At 41.6% G+C, this 22,820-nt stretch overlaps 1 protein-coding gene across 2 annotated transcripts; it reads left to right on the top strand.

The window, feature by feature from the left end:
- Positions 1 to 253: 253 nt before the first annotated feature.
- ADNP2 (ADNP homeobox 2) lies at positions 254 to 18,678 on the top strand. Of its 2 annotated transcripts, none has more exons than XM_079302018.1 (5): positions 254 to 571; positions 5,380 to 5,536; positions 7,292 to 7,411; positions 10,380 to 10,469; positions 13,402 to 18,678. In XM_079302018.1, the coding sequence occupies exons 3-5, from the start codon at positions 7,304 to 7,306 to the stop codon at positions 16,369 to 16,371; spliced, it is 3,168 nt and encodes a 1,055-aa protein (XP_079158144.1). In that variant the 5' UTR covers positions 254 to 571; positions 5,380 to 5,536; positions 7,292 to 7,303; the 3' UTR covers positions 16,372 to 18,678. The 2 variants fall into 2 exon arrangements, with proteins under 2 accessions (XP_079158144.1, XP_079158143.1); XM_079302017.1 differs by having other exon boundaries at positions 255 to 571; positions 5,380 to 5,540.
- The last annotated feature ends 4,142 nt before the right edge of the window (positions 18,679 to 22,820 follow it).

Raw genomic sequence — 22,820 nt, 5'->3', positions numbered from 1 at the left:
GTGATGGGCATGGTGTCATCAGGCTCCTCCCTGATGTGACGTCACAGCTCTCGCGAGAGCGCTCAGTGCTGCCCCTTAGAGGTGTGAAGGGGCACAGGTGAGCCCCAAAACTAGGCCACGCCCCCACGCGAGGCTCCGCCCCAGCCCCGCCCATCGCACCCAGAGAGCCAATGGGAGCACTGGACAACTCTCTTCCCATTGGCTGGCCGCCTGCCATGCAAATGAGCCTCGACGTCACTTCCTCTGGCAGATCGAGCGCCATTTTCTCTTTCTGGCGGTTGATGCGGCGCGGGCGGCGGGCGCTGAGGGAGGCGCGCGCGGGACGAGGCGCGCGCGGGGTCCCGGCCATGCCGTCGCTGCCCCGGGGCGCGCACTGAGCGCGGCTGCGGCGTGACCGGGAGGCGGGGCCGCGGGGCGGGGCCGCGGCGGCGGCGGGGATAGCGGCGGGATCAGAGCCGGAGCCGCGGGTGGCGGCGGCGCGGGAGCGCGGCGGCGGCCGCAGGAGGAGGAGCGGGAGCGAGAGCGGGAGGAGGAGGAGCGGCGGCGGGGGCTCCCCCTGCAGCCCGGCCGGGTACGTGCGGCGGGGCGGGGCGGGGCGCGGGTGGCTGCGCGCTGTGGGCGCGGCGGGAGCTGCGAGCTCGGAGCGGCGTTCCCGAGCGGGCGGGAGGGACGGACGGGAGCGGCGTGTTACAGCGGCACCCTCCCGCTGCCTCGCCGCGAGCACTCCGTTACCACCGCGCTTCCTGCGTGCTGGTTATTGCATTCCAGGTCCTCAGCGGTGGGGTGTCCAAGGAACCTGCTTAATAGCCTGCTTTGGGATCTGTGGATGAATGATTTTAATTACTTTTAATGAATTGCTTTAATTGAAGGAGTTGGCGGCAGACAGTAGCATGGGCAGGAGTGGCACACGTGCAGAACCAGCACTTCATCACTGGTTGGTGGCATCAGTTAATGGCATGGAATGCTGCGTTAAATATCCTTGTGGTGCCTCAGCAGTGCACATGTTTGGAAAAAAAGTTTATGACTAATGTAAACAAACACAACCCACACAATGCAAGCTGTGATTCGTGCGCTTGCTTTGTGGTCGAGGGCAGGTAATGGGGAGTTCCAGTTGTCCTGGTTTGTGACTGGAATAAAAGACACGTGTCTGACTCCTGCTGCAGCGGTTCAGAGTCCCGAACTGTCGAAGTTATGAACAAATCACTTTCGGCTGATAAAGTTCTGATGAGTAAATTACTGGGAGGAATTGATTGCTGCCCTCAACAGTTTTCTGTCAACAAAAATCTATTTGCAAAAAACAGTTGTAAAGAGCTGCAGTGAAATACTTTAAAAGACTTTTGGGGTATTGAATCCGTATTCTAAAAATCCATGTGCTCCTTTTAATAAACTTTCTCTTTAATTTTGATCAAAAAGGAATTTATTCAGCACAATGTTTAGAGGAACTGGGTGAGAAATAAGTATATGATAAACTGTAGTAAGATTTATTGTAAGGTACACCATATATGATAAGCTGTAATAATATCTGTGGTTTGTTTCATGGAAGTTTTCTGAAAAAACAGCATCCCCCACAAAATACAGTAAATCTTTAGAGGCAAATAAGAGGGCATACAGTTTTGTTAGGCCTTATATTTTTCCATTGGGAACACCTGGATTTGGGGTAAGTCTTACTGAGTGCTTGTGGAGCTGGTTTGTGTTTAAACACTTTAGTTCTTCTTCTGGAACCTGTTGCACAGCCCTGTTTTTTATTTTTGCTGGTTTTTTTTTCTTTATTTTTTATTCTCTTCAGTTCTGTTCCCTTTCTGACTTGTTAATGTTTTGGATGATCTGTGCTGTGGACTGCTGTGTACATTTGTAGAGTGCAAAGTCTTGGGGTCACACCAAGCTGATGAATGCAGTGGTACTTCTTCCTGGACTTGCTGCCCTCGGGGTGTGACACTTGCTCACATACACCTGGGGCTGACACATCCTGCAGGATTTGAGTGGATCCATGCAGATGCTTGCATCACCTAGGATGAATTTGCATCCTACTGGGTTCAGGTTCTGGCCAGTGCTTGAAAGGGACTCGAAAGAGAGTCAGAGCATTGCGTGGGTTAGTACTTTAGGGAGGCTCCATGAGTTTAAATGGTGGTGTAGTGTCCCTTTGTCTCTTCTCACCAGCCTTGGGTAGGAGGGACTGGGTTGTGTCTTAATGAACCATCACAATTGTTACTTGAGCCACAGTAGCTGAATGCCAGGCTTAGTGGTCTAAATTTGCTTTGATTTGTTAGCTAAGATGCAGGTTGTTGTGCTGCATCTCCCTCTCTATCATAACATACCTTACTGCTCTTCATTGTGTTGGCAGCTGTTGAATGATGGTTGTCTTGGTGTTGGGCAAGGTGGTCTTCTTAGCAGGTATGTGATTTATAGCCATAACAAGAGCAGAATTATTGTGAATCTAAAAGAACTATGATTTGAAATACCCAGAGGCTTATGATGTAGCTGGACAAAGAAGAGTTCAAATTTTTTCTTACCTGGGATTTCTATTAAGTTATCCTTGGATAGAAATTTGAATGTAAGGGGATAAAGAGGAACTACTTTATTGGCCAGATCTTCTCTTTGTAAGTTTTATTAGAATATATTTATATATATTATATATATCATATATATAATATATATTATGTATTTAGAAAATATTTTATATTACAGCAGATTAAACAAGTGAACAAGAATAGCACCCATTCTAATCAATTGACATTTTCTTTAGGAAGCTTTCTTCCCTCTCCCTCCATAGGCTGGATAAGCATTGATGGTGCTTATCTTGGAAATTCTGTTGATGATGACAAACTTGTAAATCCAGTTAGGTCTCTTTCAGAAGGCAGAGGTAAGAGTCCAGGAAATGGAAATGACCCTGTTATGTGTGGCAGATACCCAGATGTGACTTCTCAGAGGGCTTGTAAACTTATCAGAAATAAAATTGATGAGGGTAAAATCTGGTGTGGCCAAACCAAACTTGCATTCTTCAAGGCAGTTTCTTAGTGGGCCTGTCCTCCTACTGCTCTTTGCCATCCAGTGTTCTTGTTCCTTGGATTCTTAGAAATAGATCACATGCTTCCATTCCACTTTCAGGAATGAAACAGTTTTTGTTGTTTTCTTAACTAATACTGAATTGTCAACTTCTAATGATTTTACTATAATGAAAATAATTCTTTATTGTTGCTCGTCAATTCTGAAAACCACTGAAATACAACCTTTCAAAATACTCCTGCCCAAATGTTCCAAATCTGTAAACTTTTATAAAGATCCTATAAATATTGCAAACCTTTTAAAAAGACCAAAGTCTTTATGAAAATGCCTTTCTCAGTTACTAGTGACATTTGTTAGATAAAAGTTACAAAAACTAAGAATTGCTCCATTTCCAAGGTGGTTACTATAAAAGGACAAAGTTCTGTAAGTCTTTTATAATTTCCCTGCTCAGAATGGTTCTTTAAGCAGCAGACCAGTGAAGGCCAGCCACTTAACACATCTGGACATCTTGCTTCTGTACAGATTCTCTGGTGTCTAAAAAGATTACATCATGGCCATTTTCTCTGTGGATCTTCTAACACTCCTCTTTTCCTGGAAACTCTAGAAATGTCTGATTATCTAGTTCACTGGATTTTGCTGGAAGTATTTACATGCCTATTGAAGGCGCATATGTGCATCTTCCTTGTGCCAGCTCCATACCCCCTCCGTTTTAATTTGCTTGCAAATGCCTCCTTCCTGTAGGAACACAAACAAAAGAGGTGTGGATTTCATGTAAGAAAAAAAAGCTGTCAATGTGAATACAGTCTGTCCCTGGAGGAGGTTGCCCAGAGAGGCTGGCAAACCTGACTGGCCAAAACAGAGTGAGCCTGCTTATAGGAAGCTGGACTGGGTGTCCTCTCAATGTTCCTTCCAAGGTGAATGAGAATGGTTCTAAGAAGTAGAACGAATTTTCTGATGACTTCTTCCTTTGAAGAGGTGCAGTGTAAGTTTTGCTTTTTTTTTAATGCAGAAAACAATAGTAAAAGGTAGTTACTTTGTAAACTGGTCTTTGACTAAGATACTGTGCAGACTGTTACCTTGTCTTTTAGGCTAGTGTTAAAATACTGCGGTATTGCTGGAAGGCAAGAGTTGCACTTGTGATCTTTGAAAAGCCAGATGTAGTTAATTGGTTGTTAGAATATTAAATAAAGATCCACCGTGTATATCATTCAGAGGTTATCTGAATAAGCAACAAATGCAGGAATGGCTTGATGGCTTAAGTGCCTGAGCAAGAGTTGAATGGCCTTCTTAGAACTGAACTTGAGACATTAGTTGCTAAAATTATTCTTTTATTTTGCTAAATTTTTTCTGTATATGAAATGGAACTGAGTCTGAAAACTCAGTGGATTGTCAGGTTTTCTGGAAACAACAATTAAAAGCAGTGAAGGATAAATTTTTGTCTTTTAGATAGACAGCATGGTAAAATGATAAAGACTCTTGGTAACCCTAGTCCAGTTTTACTGTGGTCTTTTAATGTTGAATTTGCTGGTTAAGAATGGAATGTGGACCTGTGAATGCATGAAACAAAAGTGCAGACTGAAGCTTGAAATATGTCCAAGATACAAGAAAAATAAATTATTAGTATGAAAATGTGGATGATAAATTGCATAATAATCAAGGAATTAAACTGAGGGCTTGAGGGAATAAGCTTAGAAGGTTGATCTTTTGTGATCTTTGTGGTGGGACAGTGCTGATCTAATACATAGAGAGACTCTAAGAGGGTAGGTTTAGATTAGATATTGGGAAGAAATTCTTAACTGTGAGAATGGTGAGGCACTGGCAGAGATTTTCCAGAGAATTTTTTATCTGTTACTGTGAGTATCTTGGTTTGTTCTTCTTTCTCCTTGATTAATAATTTCAGGATAATTAAAAATTGTATTGATTTCTTTCTCCTGTATTAATAATATCAAGATGATTGCTGGTTAAGAATACTATTGAGGTACATGAGTGCTGCATACTACACCCCTTGTAGAGGGTTTCCTATTTGAGCTAGACATGCCACAACAAATGCCTGCTTCACCTTCTTCAGTAGTGTCAGTTGGAAGACTGAGATGGAGACACTGTTTCCAGTGGAGCCTAATGTGTTGACCCACATCTCCTGCTGGCTGATCTGGGCATGGTGGTGCTCAGTCAGCTCTGTGTTACCCACACTGGACCGTGGGGTTGAAATGGGGTTAACCTCCCCTCACAGAGGGACTGATCTTAAAGCTTTAACTGGAGACTCTGCAAATTCCTTGTGGACTTTACTTTGAAAAGAGTATTTTATGTCAAATTTTTGCCTATTGTGTTTTAAGAGAATGCCAGACTAGTTACTCTGATTTATTCCATTCTGTATAGGTTCCTGTTCTACATCCACCCCAATGGTATCAGAATGTCTTCTGGACTTCTTGGTGATAAAAAACATTAGAAGACAAGACTAGTGTCCGTCAAATGGGGTTCCCTCTCCACTTCTCTCTACACACCTTTCCTTTCAGGGGAAAAGAAGCGAAGAATAGTATGTGAGTTGTTTGAATTTTAATTATAAACCGCTTACTTGTATGTTTTGTATGCAAATTAAAGTTTGGGGGGGTTGCATACTGGCTAGAACATTTTTTATGGGTTTTTTTTTTTTTTTTTTTTTTTTTGAGGCTTAGCTTGCAGCTGGTGTCTTATGTGCAAGGGGATTTTGCAGCTATTTGCATGAAAGTCTTATTCTAAGTTGAGCTTTCATGTTGGCTGGGAGCTTGCTTTATTGGTAAAGCACAGCTTTTCAAGACATTTGAGACCGTGCTGAAGTATTGTTGGGGAATTTCCTGTATTTCTAATTTTTTTCCTTTTCCTGTTCAAGCATGTCCTGGATGGACGAATTGTTTAGCAATAAGGACTTAAGATGTTGTAAATGCTCCTGGATCCTCTGTCAGCTATTTAAGCACCAAATACTGGAAAAGCTTCCAGTGACCTTTTTCAGTGCAGGCTTAGGGTTAGTTTTTGCATTCTGTGTCCATTGCAGTTTCTTAAAGCTCAGTCTAAATTGGATCTTGCTGTACTCTAGGAAGGAGTTGACAAAGGCTGACATACTTCTAAAGCTGAGCCCATGGGGATACCTTACAAGTTTACAAAAGTAGAAACTTCTGTGTGAAATCTAGATTTTACTAGCAGTTATATTTTAAGCATGTACATGCATGACAGCAAACAAAATTATTGAAGAGACTTTTCATCTTGGTGCTAATGTTCAAGGTGAAAGGTGTTGAATTTCTCCTTCCTAAATGATATGATAGTAATTTTCTGAATAGAACTTAAAAAAATTCTGGTGTTCCTTGTCCTTTTACAAATAACCCTACAAAATTGGTGTTCCTGCCATGTAAATAAAAGGAGATCTAAAAAAAAAAAAAAATTGAAATTTTCTGTAGATAGAAGAAATAGAAATATGTCCTCTCCTCCCCAGTTAAATTGTTTCCTTTAAAATCAGTCACATGATTTACTGGGAAATATTCATGAGCCCACTTTTTTGGCTTAAGGATTTTGGGCTTTCATATTTAAGAAATGGCATCCTGCCTGTATCAGCAATAGTGTGTCCAGCAGGACTGGGACAGTGATCAGCCCTGTACTCAGCACTGGTGAGGTCTCACCTCATGTACTGTGTCCAGTTTGGTGCTCCTCAACACAGGAAAGGCATTGAGGAGCTGGAGTGAGTTCAGAGAAGGGCAGTGAAGCTGGGGAAGGGTCTGGAGGAAGGAGCTGGGGGTGTTTAGTCTGGAGAAAAAGAGGCTCAGGGAAGACCTCATCACTCCCTACAACTGCCTGAAAGGAGGGTGCAGCTAGATGGGGGTTGGTCTGTTCCCCCAAGTGACAAATGACAGGACAAGAGCAAATTGCTCCAGGGGAGATTTAAATTGGATATTAGGAAAAACTGCTTCAGAAAAAGGATTGTCAAACACTAGAATGGGTTGGCAAGGGAAGTAGTTCTGTCCCCATTTGTGGAGGTATTTAAAAGACAGGAGGTGTAGTGATGAGAGGCATGGTTAATGGTGCACTGACTGTACTGGGTTAATGTTTGGACTCTATGATCTTAGAGGTCTTTTCTAACCTAAATATTTTTATACTATGACTTTTCAGATTTTAGTTCTTACTTTAACACTGTTAAATGCTAGTGCCTGTGTTCAAGTATGTAAAGTATTTAGTCCCTTTTTTAGTTCTTTTTTATTTTTCCTCTTTTTTTTTTTTTTTTTTTTTTTTTTTTTTTTTCATCGTTGTGTTTTTATTCCCTCAGGAAAAGTGCAAAATGTTTCAAATTCCTGTTCAAAACCTTGATAATATAAGGAAGGCTCGAAAAAAGGTGAAGGACATTCTTGTGGATCTTGGGCGGGACAGCTGCAGGGAATTGTTGAAGGTAAAGCTTTCAATTATTTTAGAATCTCAAACAGATGAGGGCTTGAGTCTCCTCAGATGTCAAGGGCAAGCCTCTGCAGGGGGACATACAAATCATCAGCGTTTCTGAAAATGGATAAACCTTTAAACTTTGTGTCCGGTGAAAAATACCAAAATGGTCTTTCTGAGCTGTAGTCTGCATCTTAAAAAGTACATGCAGATGTGCTGGGGCGATAAGAGAAGCCCAGTACCACTGTTGCCATTTTAGAAGAAAATTCTGTGCATCAGTCAGGAAGAATGCCCACCATCAGATTGGCAAGCCTAATATCAGAAAAGGTGCAAACACAGCAATGTAACTCCTTTTCTTAAAAACAGTGTATTTCAGTGAGCTGGTGCACAGGCCTTTTTGGCTGTTGAGTATATTCACACCTTGACATTGACCATAGTCGAGAGGTTGATTGCTTCTTCATGAGTAAAGTAGGTTTAGTAGTAAAGTAGGTTTAACACTGTAAGAGTGCTGTTGTGTCTTTTGTGGTGGTTTCTTTCTGCAACTCTGTAACTAATTGGAAAAAAAAATTGCATTACTGATTTTGCATCATTCTTTGTTATTGCAGTTGGACAGTGTTGTATATATCTAAATGTTGTAGTAGCTCGAAGAAAATTGTGATGTCTAGTAATTTCCATTTACTTGCTGTTTTATTTTGTTAATATTGTTCTGTAATCACACTTCTAACTTAGAAGCTGAGTCTGTCTTGACCATTTGAAATAGGAATGTTTTGATGGTGACAGGTTTTGACTGTGAAATTGCTTGTGGTTTCTTTGATTGTTGCATAGACTTCAATGATAAATAGGTAATGAGTTGTTTTGTGTTTGGTTGGGTTTCTGGGGGATCATATAATGTATGTTTAGTTGGTTTTGCTTCATTTTTAATAACAGCTGGTGGTGGGAACCCAGTAAACATTTCCACTGTGGAAAAACCTCTGTGAGATTTGGGCCAAAATATACCATATTATGTTTCTTTTGCAAATAATTCTCCCTTGACCAAGTTCATAACTTCAGTTTGTTTTTTCCAGGTAATCTGGGGCTGGTTTTGGTACAACTTTAACAGTAGGGAGAATGGTTCCTATAGCTTGATTTGTACTTGGTTCATATGATAATGGTATTTCTTTTAGTAGCCTGAGATATATGAGGTTTAATAAAACTCAGAATGACAGAAGGGCCTGAGATTGAAAAGACCTTGAAGACCATCTAGTGAGAAGTACCCAAGGTTTGTTTTCTCAAATATTGAGATTGATTTCTGGACTCTTTGTGAAGGGGCTGGACAATGTAAGAAATTAATTGAAATATAATATGCTACAAACATGACCTGCATCTGGTCTTAAAATTAGTCTTGCACTGTTGTAATAAGGCATGATAATGCACAATAGTCTGTACTATGTGTACTTGGCTGAAAAAGTTTTAATGAATCTGAAGTCATTATATTTTCTCTATCATAAATAGTTCTCTCAAGTTTTGGGATTGCTCTTGTCCATGCAAGAGTTCTTTCTAAGGTTCCTGTTGGTGGTGTTTTCTTTTTTAAATTTGGTTGAAGGGCAAATCAATGACTCATTCAGTGTCTAGGAGTTGATTAGATTGCAAGGGATTTGTTTATTGTTGCCCCGAGCATTTTTGGATTCTCTTTGAGCATACTCGATGGTTGAAAAGGTAGACAGTGTATTGCAAACTCAGCTGCTATGTTTTTCTAAATTCTTGAGTAATGAAGTTAAAATCAAATTATCACTGGCATGATGTTCTGGCTTACTGTAATCTGCTGAACACATAGGAATGCTCGTATTTGCATGGTGCAAATGGAGAAGAGCCTAGTGCAGACAACCTGCATTAAGTAGGAATCTGTATTTGATTGTTGAAGCTTTGATTCTCCTTATTGCTCACTATATTCAGTGTTGCTGCTAAATTTAACATAACACAAACTGTTAGATTTAGGAATTCCAATCCTTTTGTAAGGTCATCTGATCTTAAGAGTTATTTGTTATCTGCTTCTTCTGTTGCAATGGGTTTGGTGCAGAGATGGAAATCATACCTTCTCTAAGTATCTATACTTTTGAATGAAGAGGGATTTGTGAATGTGAGGGGAGAAGAGATGTAAGTTTTCTATGGGTAAAGCCTGGATTTGTTGCCTGTGTTTCATCCAAGGCATTGTGGTGTGCCGTTGAATCTAGTTTAGAGTCTTCAGAAATGCTTGGTAAACAGGAATCTAGTTCAGGTTTTTCTGGGTTTTTTTTCCTTCCATTAAGTTTGTGTCTGAATTTGTGTGGATCTCAGAAATCTTGAGATGAACTTGTATTTTTAGGATAGTATCTGGCTTTGGCTTGAAGGAAGTGAAATGCCCTGATGGGATTAATTAAAATAAGGCTGTAAGGACATTTGCTTTCCCTGACACAGTTGTTGCAGACACAGTAATATTGTTGCTGTAACAGCTTCAGGAAAAGCAGCTCTTGGAAATGAGCTTCTGTGAATGTCTTTTGTTTTTCCAAATTGAAAGTATAGCATTGCTATGCAGATTTAATACTAAGATCTGTTGCAAAATAAATGGTGGTGGTAAATTAATGCATGGAAGTCAGCAATGAAATATTACCAGTGAAGAAAGAGGAAGGCAGAGGGGGAAAATACTTTGAGTGTTCACTGTGAACTTGGCTGGAAGCAGTGGAATTCAAGTGTAAATATTTTCACTCCCTATATTATTTTCAGTAACTGTGAAATGTTCAGAATTCCTGCTCTGTACCAGGCAGTCATATGAACAAATATTTGAGGTAAAATAAATCAAATATGGTCAAAGAAATAATTTCTTTGAATGGAATTTTAAGACTAAGTCATCCTCTCTTAGTGTGGGTTTTTCTTTATGTTTCCTTACTTCCTATTGAGAATTTTTTAATATTCATAACAGACTGCAAAAGCCTTGTTTTCATTTCTTGTTTTTATTTTACTTTTAGAGTCTTAAAAGCTTTGATGCAGGTGAAAACTACTTCTATAACACTTCATGGAGTGATGTCTCTCCTTGGGAGCCTGTGGGCAGAAGGAAGGTATGTATGTTTGTGACACACATTCTGGGTGAAAGTGTTGTACGGAGTTGCTGAATTTCACAATTTACAGAAATTTGGATGCAGCTTTTTGATGGAAAAACATAGCTTTAATTGTTTTATAAGTGCTGTTAGGGAATAATCTTACATTTCCTGTTTGTTTTTCCTTGAAATATAGTTGGTTATGAGCACTTCAGTTACCATTTGCAGTCTTTAAGGATGCAACCCTGAACATTGGTGTTTTAGGGGTCACACTGCTGTTCTGCCTTTTTAGCTTAACCTTAGCATGGTCTTGGTACAGCATGGCTCCTGTTTCATGGGAAGGGTGAAAATGTGATTTTATAGATGCAAGTGGATTAAGATGAAATTACTATTAGTGGCTTGGTATAGGTGACAGTGGAAAACACTTTCCAGTTAGATTTGTGTAGGTGTAACAGCTTTTAGTTCTGTATAACTCTACTGTACAAGAAAGGCAAGGTTGAAGTGAACAATTCTATAATTGTATACAGTAGCAAGTTTCTAAGATGCTGTGTATAGGGCAGAGGAGTATGTCCAGAAAGAAAGATAGACTTGTCAGTCTTGGTGAAGAGTCTTGGGGCCCCTCACTGTCTCCTTACAGGAGAGCTGTCAATGAAATTCAGTGTGGAGTTGGTAACACATTGCTGTGGAACCCCTTCTTTGCCAAACTCTGTCTTTTGGATACTAACCTTGTTCCTATCCATTTTCTTGAAATAATTTTAGTTTATTAATGTACATCATTCACATATCATGCTGCCTAGATTCGGGAGAAAAGAAGTTGGTCCTTCAGGATGTTCTAATCCAAAGTTGTTGCCATAAGTGGAAAGTTGTTTCCTCCTGTAAACTCAGTAGACTGGAGAAGATGTCTGTGTAAGTGAAGTTGGTGGTTTCTGCTGTTTGTGCTATTTTTAGGGAGACATTAACAATTCTGGAAGAACTTTGGTTTTTGGAGGCTGTCCTGTCTTTCTGCATGATTCTTGGTTGTGGGGAATGTGAGATTAGAAAACAGAAAGTGTTCCTGTGTTCTGGGATAGGCTCTCTGAAGGAGGACTAATTGAGTTTACCACAGTGTCTCTAATAAACCTTCTTTTGGATTCCCTTTTTAGAATTGAAGGTGTTGTGTTGGTCAGTCTTCAAGATGCTTTCTTTTTCCTTAGTGGCTTATAATTCTTATTTTGTCATGTTTTCTATAATACTGGCATGCCATTGGCAGGCTGTGGTGGCACTTGTGAACAGAAAAAGCTGATGAGTATGCAAGGAGAACATGCTGGCAGAATGGTTTTTAAAGTGTTTGTGCGGAAGAGCTCTGTTTCATACAGAGAATATCAAACCAGCATATTTTCACATGTTTCTGTTCTGCTGGAAGAGAATTGTTTGAAATATTTTCTTTGTCATTTTACTCCTTCAGAAGTAGTGAGGCATGTCTTCTAGTAATGTTCCATGTGCTTCTTTAGTTCATTAATGTCATGGCCTTTCTCCAGGCAGGATACTTAAAGATTGATGCATCTGTTAATTTACTTTGTTGATGTTTACTAGCAGCTGAGATCAGACACCTAAAGAGTATAGACAGAAGATAATTCAGTGATATCTTAGCAGTGTTCTTCAGTGGCCTTAACCAGCCAGTGGCATTGTCTGACAGTCTTTTGAATTTGGAACTTAGATTTTGGTTATCATCAGGAGACTCTCCTAATACTACTGCTAGTAGATGGCAGTGTGGGCTGACTGTTCTCTGTAGATGACTGACATGGATATATGATGTGGAAAAAATACCTGCACGTGCTTTGTTACTGTTCTTCATGGTGTGTCAGTGAGATGTTCTGCCACTACAGCATCCAGCTTGTTCCCTTTGGGTTCTGTTTCATGAGGGCAGAAATCAGTGAGGTGAAAACTTGTCTGAGGGAACAGACAGATTCGACTAGATTTTTGAGAGTACAGATTTGTTGCATTTATATTGCATGTGACATTACATGGATGATTCTGTAGTTTTTGGCAGGAGCCAGGGTTAACTTCCTAGGAAGTTGATCAGAACATCAGTTGATGGGGCTACCAGTTTTTCAGAAAGAACAAGTAATGTTCATATGGATTTTGAAAACAGTGCTGTCATGTGACAGGTAACTGAGGGAACAAACCACTGCTTAATGCAAGACAGATATGTTCTTAAGCAGTTAAAATACTTTCCTGGGTGTGTGAATGTATATGCTCTATACTGAGCATTTTTGAGGAAATGACCTAAAATATTACTATGATGTGATGCCCAGTATGTGTGAATTAATATAAATTGTATGTATGAGTTAATACATCACTGTTTTATCATAAAAAGAGGGTTTTACAACTTTCTATTATTATTATTTTGGCTCCAAAAGAATGTTCTTAAAAGAAAATCAGTTGTTTATGGCTTTGCTGGGAACATACTTCTGGAGAGTTTTCAGTGAAATATAGGCTGTTGAAATACAGAAAAAAAATCCCTGCCTGTTCTGTCTTTTCTCTTTTTGTCCAGTCTATAGAGCTGGCCCTGAACTAAATAAAGCTTTAAAAGTGTCATTAAAAGGGCTGCTATTCCTAATTCTTAAGGTTTGACCTCTGTGTAAGGTGGGGATACAAAAAAATCCTCTTGGCTTGTTCTGTGATTCCTATACTTAAAAACAGGTAGGCTTCAGAATTACTTCTTGTGAACCAGGGTAGAAGTAAACCCATAAGGTTTCTTAGTAAATTATAATAAAACAAAAAAGGCACAAGTATTTCTCCCTTTAAGTATGTCATCTTTAAATCTTCTTTTCAAAACTAGAAGAAACTGAGAAGACATGTGTTATATACATCCAGTGAGGGCATTTTTGACAGGTGGTAGTGCAGATTTAAACAGAAACCAGTGGAGTAGGAGCTGGCAGATTCTAAGTGGATGTTTTTCTTTTGTTTGCAGAGATACAGAACAAAGCCGTACTGCTGTACCTTATGTAAGTTCTCGTCCAAATTGCTTACTTCTTTCAAGAATCATTTGCATCGTTGCCATGAGGATGAAGTGGACCAAGAGATGGTGGCTTCTTGCTCAAAATGTCCATTTTCTTCTCATCCCAAAGTAGTGGGAGAGCACATATGGATGTTTCATTCATCTAATAAACGAATACAGAACTACACAGTCAGCATTTTGGGTGGCATGAAACAGTTTAGGAGTGACATCATAAACTTCACGTGTCTAAAATGTCAATTCACAGACACCTTGTATTACAATATGAAGAAACATGTGCTGCTTAACCATTTTAAAAACTTACTAAGTGCATATTTTGGTGAAAAATTTGATGGAAGTGCATCAGGTTCAGTTGAATTTTACTGTAAAAAATGTAATGCTCCTGCAAACAACCCAGATTCTTTAATGTTCCATGTCTTGACAGCAGAAACACACAGAGGCCTGGAGAACAAACTTCGATCTCTGATTTCAGAACACATTAAGAAACCTGGACTTGTGAAACAAGCGTCTATTGCTCCAAAGCTTGTCCCTGGTGTAGCAGAGGCTGCTCCATCTCCAGGACCTGCTGCCGTCCCAAAAGGTTCTGTGACACCTCCAGCTTGCATCAAGGTTACATTTCCACAGAGTCATCAAAACCAGAGCATGGTGCAGACACAAGCAGTTCAGAACACGGTCGGACCAGTGACTGTCCCAAGTGCCTCTGGCAGCCTCCCACAAACCACCTGTGCTCCTGCTGCTGCATCCTCACACGTCGCTCTTGTGCCCAGCAATCCTCCCGTGGCTCAGATCAACCTTGGTATTCAGCCATCACCTTCGCAGCCCGTCATTGTTTCCCATGGGCTTCCTCTGAACCGTTCTGTTGGGACCATAAATAATACTGTGACCCCTGCGGTTCTTCCTCTTAATCAGCCTGTCAGGCCTGGGCTCTTCCCTGTTAATCAGCCCACTGGTACTATAAACAGTCCAGTCCCAGCTGCAACGCTCCCTGCTACTCAGCCTGTTGGCCCTGTGAATCAGCCAGTTGCACCAGGAGTCCTCCCCGTGAATCAGCCAGTGGCTCCAGCAGTTCTGTCTGTCAGCCAGTCACTGGGGAGCGTGAACAGACCCATTGATCCCAGGGTCCTTCCTGTGACACAGACAGTGGGGTCAAGTCTTCTCCAGCTTAACCAGCCTGTTGCCCCTGGGGTGGTTCCTGTCAGACAGCCTGTTGGACCTGGGTTTCTTCAGCTTAATCAACCTGTTGCCCCTGCAGTTATCCCAGTCAATCAGCCAGTTCAGCCTCCGGTTTCTCAAAGCGCAGCGTTTTTGACTGCAGGCTCTCTGCTGAGGCAGTTGATTCCCACTGGCAAGCAGGTTAATGGGATACCTACTTTCACGCTGGCCCCCGTCTCAGTTACTCTGCCTGTACCCCCTGCTGGTGGAGTGGCAACTGTGACGCCTCCGCAGGTGCCCATCCAGCTCATGCAGTCGGGATCCGTGGCTCAGCTGTCCCAGTCGCCAGCCAATGCTCCCTCTCCTCCCCTCCTTCTGACCTCTGAGAATGTATCCTTACAGGCCTCCCCGCCTGCTCCTGAAACAAGCCAGGCTGTCAGACAGGCCAAGCAGTGGAAGACTTGCCCTGTTTGTAATGAGCTTTTCCCGTCAAATGTTTACGAGGTGCACATGGAGGTGGCCCACAAACAACATGAAGTCAAAGTAGAACCCCCAGATCCTCACAAACTTGCAGCTTGCGCATCCTTTCTGAGGATGACAGAAAAGGCGATCTGGTGTTTCGCTTGTAAATGTTTTCTCTGTGAGGAAGAGCTCATGAAGCACATCTTCATGCATGGCTTATCATGCTTATTTTGCACAGGTACTTTCTATGACTTAAAAAGCCTCGTGGAGCACAACAAAACTGCGCACAATGGGAAAAAGCAGTTGCATCCATGGTACAGGAACAGAGGAGTTGAGCTGTGTGATGATGCGCAGGGTGGCTTTGTGTTTCCACACTTTGATTTCAATACTGTGCTACCAGATGAAGACATGGGTGAAAAAGAAGTACATTTGGCAGTGCTTGTTGGAATATATTCAACACTTCTTGTCCCTATTTACATCAAAGTGAAACCTCAGACAGCACAAGCGAACAGGAGATGCACCAGAAAAATGTTCACCTGTCCTTTTTGCTTAGGTACATTTGCTGGTAGAGAAACGTATGAAAAGCATTTGAAAGAGAGACATCATATAATGCCAACTGTGCATACGATTTTAAAGTCTCCTGCTTTCAAGTGCATCCACTGTTGTGGTGTGTACACTGGAAATATGACTCTGACAGCTATTGCTGTACACTTGCTGCGTTGTAGAAGTGCTCCCAAAGACACCAACTCGAGCCTGAAGATGGAGCTTGAGCGCACCGAGAGGAAAGAGTTGCTCTTTGTGAATGGTGAGAAGCATCTTTCTGTGGTACTGAAAAGAAAGCAATCAGATCCCTGCGTTGTTGCAGAAGACCAAAGGAATAAGGAACAGCAGCCTCTGAGCTTAAGTACTGGCATAGCTCTGTCTCCAGACAATGAAATGAATTTAGGGGTAGTGCCTTTCAAACGACAGAAGATTAGGACTGAGATGAGGAAGCTTCCTTCTAGTGAGGATCTCCGCTTTCTAGCAGTAGATCCTAATCAGTATGATCACAATTCATATGAGGCACAGAAACAGTTTTTGTCAGACTACTTTCACAAGAGGCCATATCCTTCTAAAAAAGAGGTGGAATTACTTTCCTTGCTGCTATATGCGTGGAAAATTGATGTTGCATCGTTTTTTGGAAAAATGAGGAATAGATGCTTAAAGGCGATGAAGCATCATAAACCATCTGTGCTGATGGGTTTCAGTGTGTCTGAACTAAAAAACATTAAGCACAGTTTAAATTTAAAAGATGGACCATTGGATATGTAACCCAGCTTTTTGATCCATAATTGCATACTTACAGTTTAGCAGTTTATTATATTATTTGTTTTAACATGCAGACTGGCCTGTTGAAGGGTGCAGTAATACAAAGAGTATCGTTCACTTGTGACTGTTATTATGAAAGGCACACATAGTTGTGTATTTTAAAAGCTAAAACCTTCAGACTTAAACATCTGGAATTTGTTTTAGCTTTTCATCTTCCCTGGGAATAGTGTTGTGGGATTTTTCTTTGGTTTTTTGTTTTTTTTTTTTTTTTTTTTTGGTTTGTTTTTTTTTTTTTTTTTGTTTGGTTTTAGTTTTTTGTTTTGTTTTGTTCCATTTCTTTTTCTTCCCCTCCAGACTCCCATTACATTTTTTGTATCACCATGTAAAACCCTTGTCCTTGTTGAAACCAAATTTTATTTTATTTTTCTGCGGTGTCATCTTTTCTAAGTAATGAAATGTGTAATGTTTGTTAAAATAACTAGGTGAACTATGTGAAAAAAATTACTTTGTTTATTTGTATTTTTAAGTCCTGATATTTTGGACCTATTTCTGGTTTATCTACTGAAGAAGTGATTGCAGCCATTACATCCATTGCCCCCTCAAATTCCCAGTGCACTGGTAGCAGTGAAATACATGGCATTGTGGTTTTTTCCTCAGTCAGAATACCTGTTAAGCCAGTTCAGTCGGGTGATCTGTAGTTCCTGCTGAGTATTCACATGGTAAGGACTGAGGGCCTTTTGGGTGCCCATTGAAGTGTTACAGTGAACTGACTTGAAATGGTTGTGTTATCTGTTAAATAGATCTAGCTAACCAGAAGTGTTTATCCTGTTCATTTGGTGCTGAAGCCTGGTTGTTTACCTATTGTTCAAAGCTTGGCAGCAGCATTTATTTAATATTCTTTTCAAAAAGCTGCTTTAAAGAGTGTCAAATTGCTTTGATACATGGAGTATATGGCCTGTGCACATCACTTGTATGTAGAAGCCCTGTCCAAATATCTCCCAAATTTGGTGAAAAATCTGAGATTTTAAATGGCTTTTTCAGGAGGTAGTAACTGAGCAAAGCCTACTCCCCAGCAAATTAGATCCCTGGCCTGAAGTCCCTTGGGTCAGAACCTAGATGATTTGGTAGCATTAAGATTTTAAACTGTTGAGTACCTGAGCCAATGGTATTCATGTAGTGATTGGTTCTTGTTGGCCTGTAGAGAGCACCACAATAGTATAAAAGCCAAACAGTCTTCCCTTCAGCATGGACTTCCATCTGTGTCAGGTTACAGAGGAGCTGTTGGGAAGGTTCACCTAAGCTGAAGCACAAACTGGTGGCCACAGAGGCCATGATGAGTACTGTCCTTCCTGGATATGCTTGTTTTCATCTGGCTTGTCAAGGAGTGCCACCAATACCAACAGCCAATTATGTAATTAATAACTTGTAAGATGCATTGGTTTTATTTCCTTTTTTTCATCCCACTCTCTCCACCCTCCTTTCTAAGAAGAAAAAAAATAGGGTTCACTTGTGCCAGTGTTAGAAAGAAAAGGTGATGTGCCCAAGCTTATTTTTGTTTTTTAAGGTAGCAAGTAGACTTTGAGCCTGTGCCATAGTTTCTAAAGCAGATACAGAATGTTTTATTGCTGTTTCTGAAATGGTGTGACATTTTTAGCAGAATTTGATGACTTCCTGCCTGAGGTTCTATAAGGGGTTTGGAGTTATATTTTGGGTAAAATCTTAATATTTTCATATTGATTGCTTCAAAGAGTTTTAATGTGTATGTTACATACAGTTAGAGAGAACCTGCTATTTGGAAAAAACTACTAAATTAACAGCAGTGTTAAACAAACATAAACAGGAATTTATGGTATCACCCCAAAAAGTGCTTAAGAAACAGTGTGTTCTTATAGCTGCATAGTAGCTCATTAAAAATGAAAACAATAAAATATGAGCTGTGTGCTATGGCCAAGTATGAAACCTGTTCAGAGGGCTTTGAGTGAGGAGGAGGGATGTTCTCTACAGGTCCTGAAATGTAGACACTTGTTCTTGCAGCCTCTGCCCTGTGAGCCCTGTCATTGGACTCCAGCATGGGGGAATTTGGCAGTGTGCATCTGGGGAAGGCTTGCCTTGAATGGGGGAAGACTGTAGAGAGAACTACATGGCTGGGGGAGCTGGGAAGTCATTTCGTGGTTCATCCTTGCTTGGGGCACCAAGAGAACAATCCAGTCTTACCAGAGTTTTCCTACATAGTGTCCAGTGTTGATGTTAAACATTTTATTTATTGGATTTTGATTTCACAGTTTCAAATAAACCAGATTTTTAACTTAAGGGTGTGTGTGTGTGTAAATGATTGCCTATCCATCCTCTTCCCTCTTCTAATGCATTCAGAGAACTTTATGTGAACATTTCTTTTGGTGCAAAATGGTTGTTGAAAGAGACAAGAGGGCAGTAAGTGAAGCTAAGATGTAAAATAGGATGGAGCTGCTGTAGGCTTCTCATGGGGGTTGAAGTCATTTGGGTAGAAATGTTAGTCAGGAAAGACACTGCTGCTCCTTCCTCGGGCTCCACATGGGCAGTGTGGTAATTGGCACTTCAGCAAGGACAGAGCCTCACACTGGGGATCTGGGAATGGGAAAGCCCTGGAGCTGCCCTCTGGAGCAGACTTCACCATTACAAGTCCTTGAAGTATGCGAAGGGAGCTCTGGTCCACTGAAAGAAGCACAGTTGGGAAGAATGCTGCTGGCTTGCAGAATGATTCTTGCAAGTACTTGTTTCATATGGGACTGAAAAAGCCCCAAGTCTGTGTGTATTCTGCTTCTGGAATGCATTGATCTGGAGAGGTGTCTGTGTTTGAGCAGTGCTGCCTTCGTTGTGGTGCTTGGAGTTTTGTGCTTGTGAAATAATGTAATTCATTACTTGAATATGTAGTAGGAAGGATTGTTATTAATATTACTATTATTATATTGGTCTTGTTTCTGTATATGCTCATGTGCTGGGAGTTAAGTGACTGTTGTTTGGTAAATTGACATTTTGGAAGGGACCAATAACCAAACTTTTTTCCCTTCAGCGTCTAAAATTCAGAAAACCTCAGATGCTTATTCAGGTAGTTGCATATCGTTTTGGGTCTGCAGTTCTCAACAAAATTACCTATAAAGCTATAGCTCAACTGCAGCTGGCTGTGCCATTTTGAAACAAATTTCTCAAACTTGAAAACTTGATTCTGGACACCTTTTTGTGGGAAATTACTGATACATGGGGAAAAAAAAACCAAAAAAAACCAACTTGCAATCTAATAGCAAGGAGGATGCCCCCCCCCCCAAAAAAACCCCTCAAAACCAAATAAAAACAAACCCCCCACAAACCACTCTCAAACCCAAAACCTTAAGAAAATGGAAACATTCACGGCTTTTTTAAAAAGTCAGGAGCCCTTTGGCTCCTCTGCAGCGTGCATGTGAAAAGGACGAATTGAGTATTCATGAGTTAAGGAAGTCGTTATCAGCTCCCTTCAGTGCCTATTGTCTCATTGCGGCTGTTGGCTCTGACAAGCAGCCTGCGGCTGTGACCGTTCCTGCTCTTACTTGGGTGCCGGTCCCAAAACACGTGTGACATTGTCCCTTGTGCTCTGCACTTGCCCCTTTTAGCAAACTGAGTGCAAGGGGTTGTGTGCTCATCCTCAAGTCCACGCCACCTTCTGTTCATCAAGGTTTTACCTAGTAATATCAGAGCAGCTTGTAATGGACTAGTAAAGTAGAAACCTCAGGAATCTTTGCAGGTATCTTAATTTATTTGTCTGCTTGTCTGTGAAGCAGAAGTGAGCAGTTCCCTGGCAGTTTCCAGTCTCTGCTGAGATGTGGAAGATGCTCTCCTGTGGACTGGGCTCGTTAGCTGTGCTGTCACACAAGGTAGATAACACCAGCAGCGTCACCTTTTAGAACAGGTGATGTAGAAAGGATGCTGTTGGAGCCTCTGTGAAATAGTAACTTTGGGCACTTTGGCACTTTTTTCATGTATTGTGAAATTATTTTCATGTCACAAAGGACAAGTGCCCATAGCAACGTAATTGAATCAGTAATTTGCATATCATAGATCCAGTGTCATCCATCTGCTGCAGGACTGACTCATACACTGCTGGAGAGTAAGGGCTGAACTGCAAGTTTCCCAGAGCTCTTGGTGTCCTCTCCTGATCTGGTGAAATAATTAAGTGTGTAAGGGCATTAATTAACCCAAACCAAGTAGTTACTTTGAAGGCACTGTCAGCCTGCTGTACATGTGGACGTGTGCTCAAGTTCTGTCTGATTGATGCTGTGGTGGCTACACAGGCTCTTCAGCAGAGCAGGAGGTGTGGGGTGTGCAGGTCAGCAGTGATCCTGCAGAGCTGTTTTGTTAACACTGCTGAATCTGATCTGTCTTCTCATGCTTGTTCCATAGAATTATAGCATGGTTTGGGCTGGAAGGGACCTTAAAGACCATCTAGTTTCAATCCTCTGCTGTAGGCAGGGATACCTTCCACTAGACCAGGTTGCTCAGAGCCCCTCCAAGTTGGCCTTCAATGTTTTCAGGGATGGGGCATCCACAGCTTCTCTGGGCAACCTGTTCCAGTCTCACCACCTTCACAGTAAAGAACTTTCTCCTAATACCTAATCTCTTTCAGTTTGAATCCATTCCCCCTTGTTGTGTCACTACATGCCCTTTTAAAAGGTCCTTCTGCATCATCCTTTCCACTCCCTTCAGGTACTGGAAGGTATAGGTACACCCAGAAGGTTTCTCCAAGCTGAACACTCCTCTCAGCCTTTCCTTGTAGAAGAGGTGCTATATCCCTCTGATCATTTTGGAGTAGCTGTATGGGCTGATCTTATTGATGTTATTAATGCTGTGAAAAGTGCAAATCTACTAACCCAACTTGTTAATGGAGGAAATGCTGCTGGGTGCATTGATGCAGAGAAGAGCCAGTATTGGATGTGAGGAACTTGGGTGCTGGGACTTCATACAACAGCACCATGCTTTATAAATATGTGGATAAAGGTTAGCCAGGATAGATCCACCCAGCCCACTGCTGCACAAGCCTGGGGAGCCTTGGTGCAAATGGAGCTGTGCCTTCAGTGTGGGATGGTGCAGAGCCAGGCTGGGTCAGGGCTGTGGGATTGAGAAGGATGGAGTGTGGTTGGGGCAGGAATCAGCTTTGGGCTGAACTTCAGCTCGGGCAGGTGCATCAGGTGGCTGCTCTGGGTACAAAGGGGCTGCCACCCACTGATGCAGCCCAGTGCTGGGCAGGCTCTGTGGAACCTGCCAAGTGCTGCAAAAATGCATGTCCTGGGAGCAGACTGAAAGCCCAGCTAACAAGGGTGGGACTCCTGCTGAGTCAGAGCATGGAATGGCATTTGGAAACAGTGGCAGCTCCCGGTAAGACACTGCCCCAGGGATGGCTGCTGTAGGTGAATTCCCAAAATTCCTCACTCCCCGTGAGGGCAGTGGCTGTGCCTCACAATCTGCAGTTCCTTTGTAAAACCTGGTTTTTGCCAAACATGGCTTTGACCAGGTCCCTGCAGGAGTCAGGAGTGTGAAGAGGATCTGGGGTCCCTGGATGCTGGGGTGCTGTGGGAGTGGGGATGGGGAGCCTCTCCAGAGCCCTTCTGAGCATGAGACCAAGCTGGTGCTGCTGCACAAAGGGAGTCTTGGACAGAGCAAAGTGTCCAAGTGACACATTGCCACTGGATTCTTGTGATCTCACTTCTACCACTGGATTCTTCAGATGCCATTTTTGCTCTTTAGCGGATGAATTAGAAAGCTTGGACTGAAGGCTTTCCAATAAAAATTGTTCAACTGAGAAATAAAATGTAAAATATTTATAAAATAAAGCATTTTAAAAATAATACAGATACTAAAAAAAATTGCACATACTGTTCTGAATGCTTTCATTTTGGAGAGAGGAGGGAACCAGAACAACACCAGCAGCAGTAATAATGACCTCTTAGTAGTGCAAGGCTCTTGGGGAAACAGAGCTTAGCAAAATGATGTGTTAATAGGGAAAAAAAAAAAAGATATTTTCTCAGAGCAGATGCTTCCTACTGTTTCTGCTGCCCTAAGGCACATGTTCCTCTGGGACAGTGAGGTCAGATGTCATAGAAATGCCCAAAAATCCTGGCAAAAAACTTGAAATATCCAGAAATCTGCAATTTGTGTATCTTCTCTGTCTAGTTTTGGAGTAGGTGGGAGAGAAATTAGCTGGCATGTTTCTGTTACTTGCATAAAACTTTTCCTTAATGCTATTCCGTGGTTGAGCACTGTTAGATCTGCTTGTGGTTTTGCTGGAGTATTTGTATCACACTGAGAAACACAGATTTCTCTTTGGGAAATCTGTAGCTGTAAAACCTTTAAATATAGTGATATTGCTATTAGAAGATGTTTAGCTGGTGGGGCCAGTTCCCTGTTCCCTCTCTGTGGGTGGGAGGAGGTGGGTTCTAAAGGATATA

The sequence above is a fragment of the Erithacus rubecula genome (genome assembly GCF_903797595.1).
Source record: "Erithacus rubecula genome assembly, chromosome: 3".
NCBI classification, from domain to species: Eukaryota; Metazoa; Chordata; class Aves; order Passeriformes; family Muscicapidae; genus Erithacus; species Erithacus rubecula.
The sequence above is the reverse complement of the archived record's forward strand: the minus strand, read 5'-3'. Positions and strand labels throughout refer to the sequence as shown.